Genomic DNA, 14,050 nt, shown 5'->3' on the forward strand with positions numbered 1-14,050 from the left:
TGTTAATTTTTTTTAGAATATTTTGGCGGAAAACTGGTTGGCGTGGATTTTTGTCGTTTTGATTCATCCCCGCGACTCCAATCTTGTTTTGACTGGTCCATTAGTTTCCTTTTCTGTAAGTAACCATTACACCAGTAGGTGGCGACAATTGACGTTTTCACTGAGATATTCACTTAGCAAATTTTTTTTTTAAAGTATCCTTATTGATGATGCTTTAATTATTATAAACCTAATAACAAAGCAGATCTCCCACTCCGGCGTTCTGTCGATTTGTGGTACCATCAGATTTTGCTACCTCCAATTAAAACGGTAGGTAGTACAATTCAACAACGAAGTATGGTTTTGATCATTTAAGGTAGCTGTTATCACACAGCTATATGTTCAATTGTTCGGTTTTGTGATAAGTTTGATTTTAGCTAGTAATTTGATGCTATAAAAACAGGGCGTGTCGTTATGGTTGATTGGGTCCTCGGCTCCTCCTCAAGACACTTCTCTGCAGACTCTCGCTCCAAATGACTACATTTACTCAAGATGGCAGCGGCCATACTGAGATGTATTCGCTTCACTTTTCTATACTTTTTTAAACTTTTTTTTTTTTTGCTGTTTACTACAATTACTACAATTGATTGCTTCTGTTGTCCTCATTTGTAAGTCGCTTTGGATAAAAGCGTCTGCTAAATGACTAAATAATAATAATAATAATCTACCCCAACCCTAATCCTAGCCTTACAGTAATGCAAATACAGTAATTATGTGTTGTTCAGGGTTGTGGCTAGACAGGATCCAGCTACGGCCAGTAAGCAACAATAAATGAATTTTTCTACTTATTAGATTGTTTTATTAACGTCTACACCTACCCCAATCCTAAACCTACCCCTTACAGTAATTCAAATACAGTAATTATCGTTGTTCAGCATGAGAAATCTTACGCAATATTGATGTGCGAATGCGCAGTATGCCCAGGTAGGACAATCTGACGGGTAGGATAAAATGTCAGGGCACTGGCATGTCTGTTGCACATGGCGTTGCGTTTTAGAAGTGGTTGCCAAAATCAACTTGCATTAAATCATAAATATAGAACAAAAGAAACAAAATGCTACAGATCATAGCATATTAGATGCAGCTTAAATATAGAAACTAGTACTTGTTCTGATTAAACTTAAGGTTATCTAATAAAACCCAAACATGTGGTGGATAAAATAGCAGAATTTTAAATAATGGTTCCTTTAAGGTTCTCAACCAAGAAAAAAGTTTGACTAATCAAACTTACATTATGAGGGTAATTGGGTTAGCCATATATGTACACTCATTTGGCTTCTCGGTTCCTTGTAGAAACCCCAAAATAAAAAAACCAAGCAAGTATTCCTGTTAAGGTTTTTGTTATTAACAATGATCTTCCAGCAGACTGCACAAACACAGCTGATCCAGAAACAAGGCTCTCCATCACTTAGTCTGACCTCTAGGGACAGCAATAAAGACATACCTCATGCTTATGTCTTAAACACCTATGTATTCCCACAGCTGCCTGTGGCCAGTTAGGAAGCAGGTGGCACTATAAAATAACATCCAGGGCATAAACATTGTTGCCTTGGGCTGTATTTGCAGATTGGTCCTTGTTAACCACACTACACAATAAGAACACACTGAGCTTTCATTTGTGGCTACTGAAGAATTATCACTTAATGTTGCCAAGGGGACGACACAAGATAAGATGTACAGCCGTTGATTATGTGTCATCACCAGACCTGGAACACCACAGGCTTTCCACAGAACCATCTAGACCACAATGGACTAGACAACATGTAAAACAGCCTTGTATGCATACCAAATGTAATTTATGTAATGTTCTCTCTATCCTACCATACTGGTTGGGTTTCTCATTTAGCCACTTTTGTTTAAAGAGAAATATCAAATTGCAGATGTAAACAATTATGCAATTTAAAGAAAAGGATTTGAGACAAAAAAAACAAACATTTTTCATCATTTTAATGTGACTTTGTTCAAAGCCAGAAATTACTGCAGGGTTCAACCATTTCAAACTTAGGTTACAAAAAAATATAAAGCAAAAAATAAAGGATGAAAACAGACTTCACTAATTTGTTCTCATGTGCGCAGTAGAGCTCGAGCGCTGCCACAATGCTCAGGTAAACCAAGAGAGCAGCCTGCTGGATCAGCTCTCTGGGTGTTTTGGTTTATGGATCATGCACACAAGAGGACAAACATGCTGGGGTCTGCCATCCACGCAAACAAAACTCTCATAAAAAGTCCTGCTGAAGTGAAGAGAGAATCCATAGGCTAAATTGTACATTATTAACTCAGAACTGCAAATAAGCTTTTCAATTTGTTTCATCATGACCATAAAAGCAACACAGGAATAATGAGAGGGGGGGGGTCGGGGACTAAAAAAGGGGTTTGTTTTTCAGATAAAGTTGTCAACAGTATTTAAGGGTGGAAAGGAGGGCAGAATCTGATGAAGAAATTTCAACTGCTCAATTTCCACCCCATAAAACTCCTCAGCAATAAACATGCCAAAAAAAAAATCCAAACAAACAAAAGTCTAGGGTGAATTTTAACAATTTGTACATTCTAAAGCTGAACCAACATCAAACATTTAAAATGTAGAGAGTGGAAGAAAAAGAGGGAAATGTGGGGTGTGGTGGATATTTCCTCAGGACTGAGATGATGGGGACATCTGGGCCTTCCTCATCGAGCGGAGAGCTTTCTCGCGTAGTTGATTCTCCAGATCATCCAAACGGTCTTCTACTTCACTCTCTGATTCCTTCAGGAAAGGTAGCATTAATTATGTCTGACTCGAGAATTATAGTTACAGTGTGTTTCACAATATAGACACCATGTAAAATCTCAAAGAGAAGTTCTTCAAGTTACATGTCTCCAGTCCATATAGACTACAGTTCAAAGTTTTAGGGTAAGCAAAGTAAAAATAATAAAATTAAAAAAAAAATTAAAAACTTGATAGTTTTATTCAGCAGGAATGCATTAAAATTGATCAAGTGACAGTAAAGACATTTCTAAGTGTTTCAAAAGATTTCTGTAGCATTTAGCAACTCTCAAATAAACATTTCTTTCTAACTTTCTGCAAAGAATTGTGAGAAACTATCAGTTTACACAAAACATTAAGCAGAACTGTTTTTCAACATTGATTGGAAATGTTTCTTGAGCACCAATTTAGCACATTAGAATGATTTCTGAATCATGGTGACACTGAAGACTGAAGTAATGGCCACTGAAAATTCAGCTTTGCCATTACAGGAATACATTACACTACATTATTTTTATTAAGTGTAAACAGCCTTGGTGAGCATAGGAGACTTAAAAAATATATGAACGGTAGTGTATTAAAAACTATGGTAAAGGCAGAAATACATGTATATTACTGGAGAAATCAGACTATTTTATATTGATTGTTCATACAGCTTTAAAAGTGTAACTTCACCTTTTTCTGATCAGAATCTGGCTCTGCTTCCTTTCCGTGTCCTCCTGCCGCCCCTCCACTCTTTTCTTCTCCACTCTTCTCCTTTTTCTGTTTCTTATGCTTCTTGTGTTTCTTCTCTTTCTTGTGTTTCTTTTCTTTCTTCTTTTTCTTCTTCTTACTACCTTCTGCATCCGAGTTCTAGAGAACCAACAAAGAAAACCTTTTGACTTCAAGCAAAACCATAACATCAAAAGCATCAGTGATTTTAATACTGTTTTTAATACTTTTGGCAGTAGCTTTCCTAAATACAGCTGGACCCATTAAAAAAAAAAAAAAAAAAAAAACTAGTTTTAGAAGCTCTCTCTAGGGCAGTGGTTCTCAACTGGTTTGGCCTTGAGACCCACGTCATCCCATGGTCATGAAGCTGCGACCCACTCTATATCTATATATATATTTTTTTTTGTTAAAAAACAAAACCAAAGCAAATTTATTTCACAAAAATTAAGTTGACTGTTAAGAATATGACTAATACTGAATAAACAACCTATAAAAGGTAAGGCTTTTTAAATAGCAGTCCCAAACTAGTTTTTGTTAATACAATTAAGTTGGTATGAGCCACCACAGTTATTTAAATATATACAAAACGCGGAAACTGCTCCTGAATAGAATGAATATCATACCTTCATGCAAATCCTTCCCAGCTAACACACGCAGTACCAGTTGTGTGATTTATCGGTACTGTACTATTATTTCACGCGTTGCATGCTCGTAGTTTCTGCACTTTAGTGAAGTGATACAGCGTGGCACCAAGTTCGCGCGTGCTATAGACGAGCGTGCGCTACAAACACTGTATAACATCTGGTAGGACAGGATATTTCGATATTTTTACAAGTTTACAAGTTACGAAAACAACGATAGATTAATGACACTGACAATTAAAACTTTCAACATCTCATCAGATCTCAGATACTGAAACGGGACACCGCGTTTTTCTCAGGCACTCTTTACTTAACTAAAGTGCATCTGACAGAAGTGTCAACAGCTTTCATGCACACCTTTTAAAATAAAAGTCTTGCATCAGAAAAACATTTAGAATTACGTTTTTTTGTTGTTGATTTGTGACGTACCTTGTTAGGTGATGGGCTCGGGGAGACGCTGCCGTTCTTTTTGGCAGGTGGAGGTGGAGAACGGCTAGTAGAGCGAGAAGGTGAGAGAGAAGCAGGCCGCTTGGGAGCCGTTGGAGCAGGAGGAGGAGAAACAGATGGTGAATGTGAAACTTGCCTCCTTACTGGCTGGGGGCTCTGAGAACCTCTACAAATTGACAGGAATACATAGTCATTCAGAGATCATCACGTCCGTGTTACACAAATAGAAGGGGCTCCATCAAAAAACGTACCTCTGAGATTTGCGTGGCTCTGGTGTGCGGGAGACCCTGCGAATGGGTCTGGTGCTGTGAGACGGGGACGTCTGACGTCTTTGTCTCTGTGGGGATGAACCAGAGGGGCCATATCGGGCCGGAGGACTGGAAGACACTCGAGTGCTGTGGGCAGGGGGAGAAGAGCAAGTATTTCTACCCCGTTGGGCTGCAGGGGGACTTCTACGGTGGCGGGGTGGGGGTGAAGTAGAAGAGGGTGGAGTACGTCTTTTTCCTGGACTACTGCCACGACTCCGTTTCGGGGATTGAGAGGAGCGACGTTTGGCCACAGGAGAGGGCGTCCCTCTACGCTTGGCCACAGGTGAGGGAGATCCTCTGCGTTTAGCAACAGGTGAGGGAGATGCTCTGCGTTTGGACAAAGGTGAAGGAGACCCTCTACGTTTAGTAATGGGTGAGGGAGATGCTCTGCGCTTTACAACAGGCGAGGGAGACACTCTGCGTTTGGACACAGGTGAAGGAGACCCTCTACGCTTGGACATGGGCGATGGAGATCCTTTGCGTTTGGACACAGGTGAAGGAGACCCTCTACGTTTTGAAACAGATGAAGGAGACCCTCTACGTTTGGACACAGGGGATGGAGACCTTCTGCGCTTGGGAGGAGACCCTGATGAGCGTCTCTTTTGAGCTGGGGGAGGGGAGGGACTGTATCGGCGCTGGATAGGGGGAGTAAAGCGCCGGTGAGGTGGAGACGGAGATCTGAGACAGGACAGACAGGAGAAAGGGATGAAGTACAAGTCAGACAAAGAGTCTTCACAACCCAAAACCACAGAAACTTAGTTGGACTATACCTGCGTCTTGGGGGCGGAGAGGGTGACCTGCGGCGGCGAAAAGGAGAAGGTGAACGATGTCTGCGGCCAGGAGGTGATGGAGAACGTCTCTTTCTGGAAGAGAAAAAGGGAATCTAAACTAAATGTTCCACAATAATAAAGAATCTATAAGTTAAGAGTGAACAACAGGGCTGGGTATCGATTCTGATTCACCATGTCAAATTTGATTCGATTTAATTCAGTTCAGTTATAGCCTCAGATTTAAGCTCACGAGTCTTATAACTCAGCCAAAAGTGAAAATTGTCATAATTTACTCACCTACATGTCAATCCAAACCCATATAATTTTGCTTTCATTTCAAAATACAAAATGTGTTTAACGAAACCCAATCAAAGCAATGAGGTTTGATCTCACATATGATGCAAGCATGTTTGAGCTTCCGCAAAAAGCAATGAGGATTGTTCGAGTGTGACAAGTCAGTCATGAATTACTTTTCTCTTACAATCTCTTTATAACTTGTCAAACATTTTGGGTGAATGGACTTTCAATTGAGGCACAGAAATCTCTCAGGTTTTACCAGAAATATTTTAATTTGTGTTTTTTTGAGTCTAGAGTGACATTATGGTGAGTAACAACAGAACTGACATATTCTACAAGTCTGATCAATCAGGGTGTCGTCAATCAGACTAGACTAGTTGCACTGCATAATTTAGATTCACTAAAAAGAACAAGTTTCATTTCACAGTCATTTATTCATAAAACTACACTGCTCGCGCTGTATGCTGTATGTATAGCAAGAATTACAACTGCGTAAAATTATGCGGTTTCCTGCCATTACTTTTTTAATCATGTTCAATCTGAATTGAAAAAGGGACTACAGGAATCAACAGCAACTAAAATCTAAGCAATTAATCGGAAAAATCTATTTATTATCCTAAAGTGAAAATGTAAGGAGGTTAACCTAAGGTCACTACTCAAATGCTTTGTTCAAATAAAATGTAAAGTAAATGCAAATATTACAGATTTTTTACCTTGGGGATGCATCTCTGTGCCTTCTCCGTGGCGATGCAGGTGAATGGCTTCGCCGTCTTCTGACTTCTCCATTCCTGGCACCTGCCCCCCTATTCTGCCTCCTCGGACCTTCATCTTCAGAGGATGAGGATGAACCAGAGTCTGTAAGCAAACAAAAAGCAGACCAACATGGTTATTGGTACTAACATCGAACATCTACTAGCGTAAATCTCCCACAACCAACATGATTCATTATTGCAAGCACAGGTGTGAGAGGAACAGAGAGTGAGAGAAGGGAAGTGAGGACAAACGAGTGTGATGAGCGTAAAGAAAATGGTGGTAACCTGAAGAGGACTGCTGATTCTGTCTGCGATACTGACGTCGCTGCTGAACAGAATCTGCTGTTGACCCTTTGCCCACCTTCTCCTCCTCTGAAACGCAAAGCAGTGGAGTCCTTCAGTGCCCAAGAAACAGCCATGTGCCCACCATCACACACCCATGATGTGCAAAAACATACATCGACACACACAAACCCATAACATGCACCCTTCCCTCATCTTTGTAATGAACAGAAGAGACTGATGAGACATGAGCTGCAGAATCCATAACATCAGTTGATCACGATATTTTAACACAATCTGCAAGTCTTGCACACGTAAATCTTTCTGACATGCACACAAATCCATGTTGAAGAACCAAACCTCACCGGACTCTGATGCATCGGACCGCCTGGGTTTAGGAGAAGGAGAGCGAGAGTTGTTTCTTCCACCAGGCCTGTGCTTCACAGCTGAAATTTTCAGAATCATTTAACGGTTAATATCCTACAAGCAACATTTCACTGATGAGTAACCATTTCTGATTTACAGAAACAAATCAACTATAATCTTAAGTAAATTTATTAAATCAAATTTAAGTCATATCAAATTGCAAATAACAAAATTTAGTTTTAGGATGCAACCTGTAGGGCTGGTGTCTAGTCCTGAAGGACTGTGACCTCGTCTTCTGGGAGGGCTGGAGGGGTCAGTGCGACGTGGAAGTTTTCTGGGCGGGGTAGCTGACCCACGTTTCCCTGCTCTCTTATGGGGTGACCGAGAGGAGGAACTACCAGAGGAGGATCGGGAGCGAGAGCGCCGCCTAGTAGAAAAACAAGTTCAGGTAAACACCAAAGTTGACCTAACTTTTAGAAGTTCATGTGAAGACTGTATCTAGTAATAAAGTTGAGTAAAAAGACATGAGAACATAAAACTCAATGAAACCTCAGTGTGACTTTACAAAACCATTCAAAAGTTCAAATATTTTTGGAAGACTTATGCTCACCCAACGTCAATTTATTTGATCAAAAAAATGTTATGAAATGTAATGAAACAATTACAATTTTAAAATTACTTTACATTTATATATTTTTTTTAAAGTTATTTATTCCTGTGATGGGAAAATCTTAAATTTTCAGCATCCATTACTCCAATATTCAGTGTCATATCATATGCTGTGCTGCTTAATATTTGTGGAAACATGATAGTTTTTTTTTTTAAGATTCTTTGTTTAATAGAAAGTCCAAAAGAACAACATTTATTTGAAATATTAATTTTGTAACCCTATACTAAGTCTTAATTGTCATTTTAGTGCATCCTAGCCGATTAAAATGATTAATTTATATTTAAAAACAAACAAAAAAAGACTGACCTGCGGACAGGTGAACGGCTACGTCTATGCCTAGAGGGTGGTTGTCGTCTAGGAGGGCTCCTACGTCTTGGAGAGATTCGCCTCCTGGGACTAGCTCTGCGACGTGGAGAGAACGACCTAGAGGCAGAGACATTAGCTTAAACCCTAGTTCAATCACATTAGCAGGTAAACAAAAGGATCTAGGATAAGAAATCACACGGCTTCACCATCAGAGACAAGACTTACCTAGAGCGGGATCGAGGCCGTCTACGAGAACGAGGTGAACGAGAGCGAGAGCGGTGGCGTGGGCGATCTCTACGTCCATCCTTCTCTCGGTCCCTGTCTCTGGGTTTGGGCCTGTCTTCTGATTTGGACGTTTTATCTGGAGATGACTCTTTCACAGCCTCAGACACGGAGTCCGGCTTCATGTCACCCACAAGATCACTGATAGGCAGAACAGAGAGAAAAAAAAAAAGTCAGTCTCATCTTGCAAAAAGGCTATTTTATGCACTATTTTCAGTAAAATAAAGTCACTCCTTGTGGCTCAAGATGGAACTTGCACAAATTAATTTTATTTTTTTTGTCAAAGGCAGCTTGAAGGACTAATATATTAGGATGCAATGTCAGGTTTCCACAGTTACCTAGTAGAGGAAGCCTCCTGAATGAGGGGCTCTGGTTTGGAGCTCTCTGATTGGTCCGGTTCTGGCTTTGGTTCTTCTTTATGATTGGGTGGACTGGAAGGCGGCGATGCAGCCGGGCTCGGTTTTCGGCGAGGAGATCGAGAGGGACTGGACTTACGGTCACGCTTCACGGGGGAGCGGGACTTCCTCCTGGGAACAAAAGTGAATCAAAAAAAAAAAAAAAGCAGCAGTCAAGCACAATTAACCATTATTTACACTGACAAATGTGCTAATCCTTTTATAAAAGTCACCGTGAAAACGAAAATTGACAATTTTATTAATGTTATTTTGTAATGTTATTTTTATAGAATACTACAGTGTTTATAACAGATGATTTATCTGTGCGCATTTTTTTTTTTAAATCATGTGTTCTCATAATCTTTAATAAAACTTTAATAACATTTTGTAGCAATTACCAAACAATTGGATTGCTGTCAATTCCAGATGGACAAAATCAAGTCCAAGCATACGTCATGTTCAAGAAATTTCATGTTGACTAACAGCAAATCCAAAACTAACCTTTTAGGGCTTTTTGACTGAGCTCTTTCTTTGCTCTCCTTCTCTCTTTTATCTTCATCTACTTTTTTCAGAGAGGCGAGTTTCTCCTGTTCGATCTGAGCATCAAAGAGAAGAAAAACTGTTACACTCAACTTGAGTTCACAAACATGCTGTACTCATACAATCATACAAACACAGCAACATAAACCCAATCACATTCCAACCAATACAACTGTGATTAATCAGTATGCGAGTCTGCAACTTCTCTACATCACCTGTCTCTGTTTGATCTCCTCTTTCTTCTGCTCCAGGAAGGCAGATGGGATACCAGCGATGTTCTCCTGGGCGCTTAGTAACAGTGGCCAGAGGTCCTTCATGAACTCCCGAGCATTCTTCCCATTCAGAAACCCGGTCAAATTAATCTGCATCATCTTCCCATCAGGATTCTGCAACACAAACAGCAGGGAGGAAGAAAGAGGGGAGGAAACCAAGCAGTTAATACTGACACAGAACCAGAATGCTGAGCTCTGAAAGCCTACCTACACCTTCCCTTCCTGAACATAAGTAAACAGCTGCTTTTCAACAAGAGCCTAGTACCTGTGCTGTGGGCCTAAAAAATGTCTCTAAAACCAACAGCCACAGCTGAAAGTTATTTTTACTAATAAACCAATTGTATAAAAGCAACAAAAAAACACTTCTAAAATGAATAAACTGCCTTTGAGCATGCATTACGTTTAAATGTCATCATCTGAACTGAGATGTACCCTCCCAGTTCACAACCCCCTCGTCAAGGAGCAATAAGACCCTCCCCTACAACTAGGGCTGTCTCTTCCTGTGCAATATCAAACTCCTGAAAGATAGAAATATTACAGTCCACAAACAGAGTGCATCAAAACCCCACAAAGCAAGAACAGTCCAGTTGTCTTCAGTGTGAGTGGCGCAGGCTCTGTGGGCTGGGGGGGGCGGAGAAAGGCGCTCCATTGGCTGGCCTCCGCCTCACTACTGCATCACACTCAATCACCTTGAGTTTAATGCTATATCATTTATCTAAATTGCAAGAGACGAACAAGCAATAATGAGTACACAAGGCATGGAAAACGCTTTATTTACAACAAATGAAGAGGAAAATACACCTATAAGATCCATGTGCTAAGACAGGGGTGCTGTATCATGCTCCTTAAGATGTACATCACACCAGAGTTTAGTCATAAGAACAAGGCTGGATCTAAATATTGTAATAAAGTAGATCTCCAAGAGCAGGACTGAGCACCCAGTGTACTAAAATGAGTTAAACGAATGTTTCTGGTTCAATACATGTTAAGCTCCAATGACAGCATCTGTGGAATAAATGAAAAGACCCAAAATTATGATTCGCTTGCACCCTTCAGTATTATATTTCCATTCATATGGAGGGCCCATTTTGACTGCGTGAGAAAGAAGTGATTATAAAACAGAAAATATTTACAAAAGCATTTTTACACTTTATACCATTACTGTACTAAGTCTACTTTACTAATTACTAAAAAATATTATCAAAAATTAAAGGTTGACTTTCTTTTAAGTGTATTTTATTTCTAACCAGTATTTTTTTTTTATTAAACTGAAGAGGACCATTTTCAATTCCATTCAAATATATTTCTACAGTAATTTTCACAAATTCTATAGTTTGAAAACCCTAGAACAGAGGTTCTCAACATTTCTGACTCACTGTCCAAAGGCCTGCCCATATTGGCCGAGATATTTCCTCTGGTATTTTTGCTGCCTGTAATTATGACAGACTCAAACTTTTGAGTGTTTATATATTCAATTAATTAAACAATTAATTTTGTGATTCTATAAGATGCAAAATTCAACAATATTTCAAAGACGTAAGTGTTTTTCCAAAAAAAAAAAAAAAAAAATATCAGGGAGACAGTTTTTGGACTTTTTTTTTTTTTTAAGTATAATTAAATAATTTGAATAATTTAAAGTCATTCTGTGTGTCCCCCCCCATTGCAGTTGGCTGAGGCCCTGGTCATGGTTCAGAACTTTTGCGAACTAAAGGACAACTTAATTATTCTCTCAAGAAACTGATATTATTCCACAAATAATGTTGATCAAACTTATCCTGTATTGATCCTGAAGCATTCCTTTAAGATAATGTATGGCTATGCCATTGCAAAAACTGAAAGCACCTCTTTAGATCTGAGAATAAGGAAAAACCTTTATGTATCATTAATAGAAGCAAATACCTCTCTGGAATCCAATCGAAAGCTTCCTGAAAATCAAATCTTTAGACTAAAACATTGACTAATACACAGAGCTTAGCTAAACTAATGAAAACGCAAAATATCACATGTCTCACGTTGTTTTTTGTTTCGTATTGTGCAAATGCGCAAACATAAAAGAAACCAATGTATTGTTTTAGAACTGATAGTAGAACTATTCACTGAGACTGAGAATAACACGGATTGACTAATAAATTCTATTTTAATAACTTACACCAATGTTGTACTGCGCTATCATCTCACATGCAATGTTATGTTTGTTTTTTCCTTTTTTTTTTAATGCTTGTGTCATATTCAAAAATGGTAATCAGGCCTTAGTGTTTAAGATGTACTGCTAAACTGTGACTCTGAAACAGAAAGGCACAAATGATAAAGCTGAAATAACTCTACCACTGGCACAATGTCAAGCCCTGCTTATAACTCACCTCAAAAAATAAAGCTCATCGTCAAGGGAGAGTTGGATTCAGAGAGACTTTGGGCTCAGGTGAGATCTAATTAGGAGTTGGTGCTATACTTCAGATGCAAGGAATAAGATCCATATTGGTTCAGGCCTTTTAAATCATAAATCACATCAACATTAGAACATTGCTGTTCAGAAGCAACGGTGTCACAAATCATATCTTCAGAGAGAGAGAATATCAATTTTACCCGCTTTTCTGTCTTTTTAAAACCAGACAGAGACTTAAAGACTGTGATGTTAGATGTTTTCTGCTGTTACATCTACGCATGGCAAATGTTTCAAATAACTGTCAGCAGTTATTCACTGAACTTCAAACCTTCTCTCATCCTCCCAAAGAACAAAACACATCTAATATATAACTGCAGCATGTGTGAAAAGACAACGGGAAGAGCAGAGGGGCCATATACCTTTTCCTCCAGCTGGTTGAAGACAAATTCGATGACGACATCATCCTCAAAGCCAAGGATCTCCGTCACACGCTGGGTTATCCAGGGCTTCACGACCTCCAGGTTGACCTTGGTCATATCCACCTAATGACGAATAAGAAAACAATTTGATTCAAACTGATTGTACTGTATGTATTATCATTTTCTATTTTTAACTATTTTAAATGAATTTTAAATCAATTTTTAAAAAGATTATTATTAAAATTAAAATGTCATAAGTTTTTTAATTCCTTGTTTTATTGTCGTGATTATTTTATGTAAAGCACTTAGAATTACCATTGTGTATGCAATGTGTTCAAAAAAATTATTGCTCAGGAAAAATAAAAAAAATTATTGTCACATGCTCCTTCAAAAACTATTATCATCAATTCTGAGAAGAGTTGTGCTACTTAAACTTATATTTGGAAACTGTGATACTTTATTGAATTTCTTCTAGGAATCTTTGATGAACAGAACACCATTTATTTGAAATAGAAATCTTTTGAAAAACTACTTTACTGTCACTTTTGAGCAATTTAATCTATCAGTGCTGAATAAAAGTATTAATTTAAAAAATATATTATTCTTACAATTTATTATAAATCTAGGGAAACACAATATGTAAAACGTTTATGGTAACGGTGTTATGAACACATTTTCACCAAAGAAAAACATGTATTTCCATATTTTCTACCTTCTTCTCCAGACATTCTGCAAATTTCAGTTGCTTCAACAGCTTCTTGTGTTTGTTGCTGAAGCGGTTATCCTGCTCCGCACTGGTGCCCTGAAATAACAAGAATTCACGATTAAAACAATTTATGATATAGAGGAACTTCATATTATCTGTATCTGAAGTGGATATACAATTTGCAGTATGAGACTGAAAATAAACTGAATTATTTCACTATTTGAGTAGGATATTGACACGCAGCTCGCTTTCGTAGAAGAACATGGCATTTGTCTGGGTTTCGGTTTCTGTCTGTATAACGTTATTCATTTAACTACGCTAACCAGAGTACAGCTGACTGTATAATGTTACTGCGGATTTTATCTGTAAGAATAAGGGCGATAATGTGAAATTCAACGCGCTGCGTTCCTTAAATCTGTTGTTCCTGTTTAATCTGTTGAGTATTTTCTGGTTCCCTCACGCAGCCGCCATTACGGCCACACGCCGATGAACACACCAAATACAGCCTTAAAATAACCAACTAAACAACCTGCTGACAAATAACACATGCAAACAACAGATTCGACCTTTATAGTACGAGAGTTATAAAAGAATATAAGACTTACGCGGAAAAACCCCGCGTCCATTTCTATCGTGTGTCAATATGGCACGATGTCCCACAGTTCACTGCGCCGGGGCAGCTTTTACCTCACTTCCGGTGCATGTTCAAATCTATTTAATACTA

General features: G+C 38.7%; 1 protein-coding gene across 4 annotated transcripts; it reads right to left on the bottom strand.

Moving 5' to 3' along the window:
- Positions 1 to 1,971: 1,971 nt before the first annotated feature.
- On the bottom strand, positions 1,972 to 14,019 carry srrm1 (serine/arginine repetitive matrix 1). 4 transcript variants are annotated; one of them, XM_079385666.1, is made up of 18 exons: positions 13,932 to 14,016; positions 13,333 to 13,422; positions 12,621 to 12,743; positions 12,179 to 12,304; positions 9,762 to 9,932; positions 9,508 to 9,602; positions 8,950 to 9,138; positions 8,555 to 8,752; positions 8,330 to 8,446; positions 7,605 to 7,780; positions 7,353 to 7,433; positions 6,991 to 7,077; positions 6,667 to 6,808; positions 5,657 to 5,749; positions 4,830 to 5,564; positions 4,561 to 4,744; positions 3,455 to 3,631; positions 1,972 to 2,772 (listed from the first exon to the last, which is right to left on the bottom strand). In XM_079385666.1, exons 5-18 carry the CDS (start codon positions 9,915 to 9,917, stop codon positions 2,761 to 2,763), a joined length of 2,442 nt encoding a protein of 813 aa, XP_079241792.1. In that variant the 5' UTR covers positions 9,918 to 9,932; positions 12,179 to 12,304; positions 12,621 to 12,743; positions 13,333 to 13,422; positions 13,932 to 14,016; the 3' UTR covers positions 1,972 to 2,760. The 4 variants fall into 4 exon arrangements, with proteins under 4 accessions (XP_079241792.1, XP_079241791.1, XP_079241790.1 ...); XM_079385665.1 differs by having other exon boundaries at positions 1,972 to 2,779; positions 13,932 to 13,994; XM_079385664.1 differs by lacking the exon at positions 12,179 to 12,304 and having other exon boundaries at positions 13,932 to 14,019.
- Positions 14,020 to 14,050: the final 31 nt, after the last annotated feature.

This window comes from Barbus barbus, assembly GCF_936440315.1.
Source record: "Barbus barbus genome assembly, chromosome: 30".
NCBI lineage: Eukaryota > Metazoa > Chordata > Actinopteri > Cypriniformes > Cyprinidae > Barbus > Barbus barbus.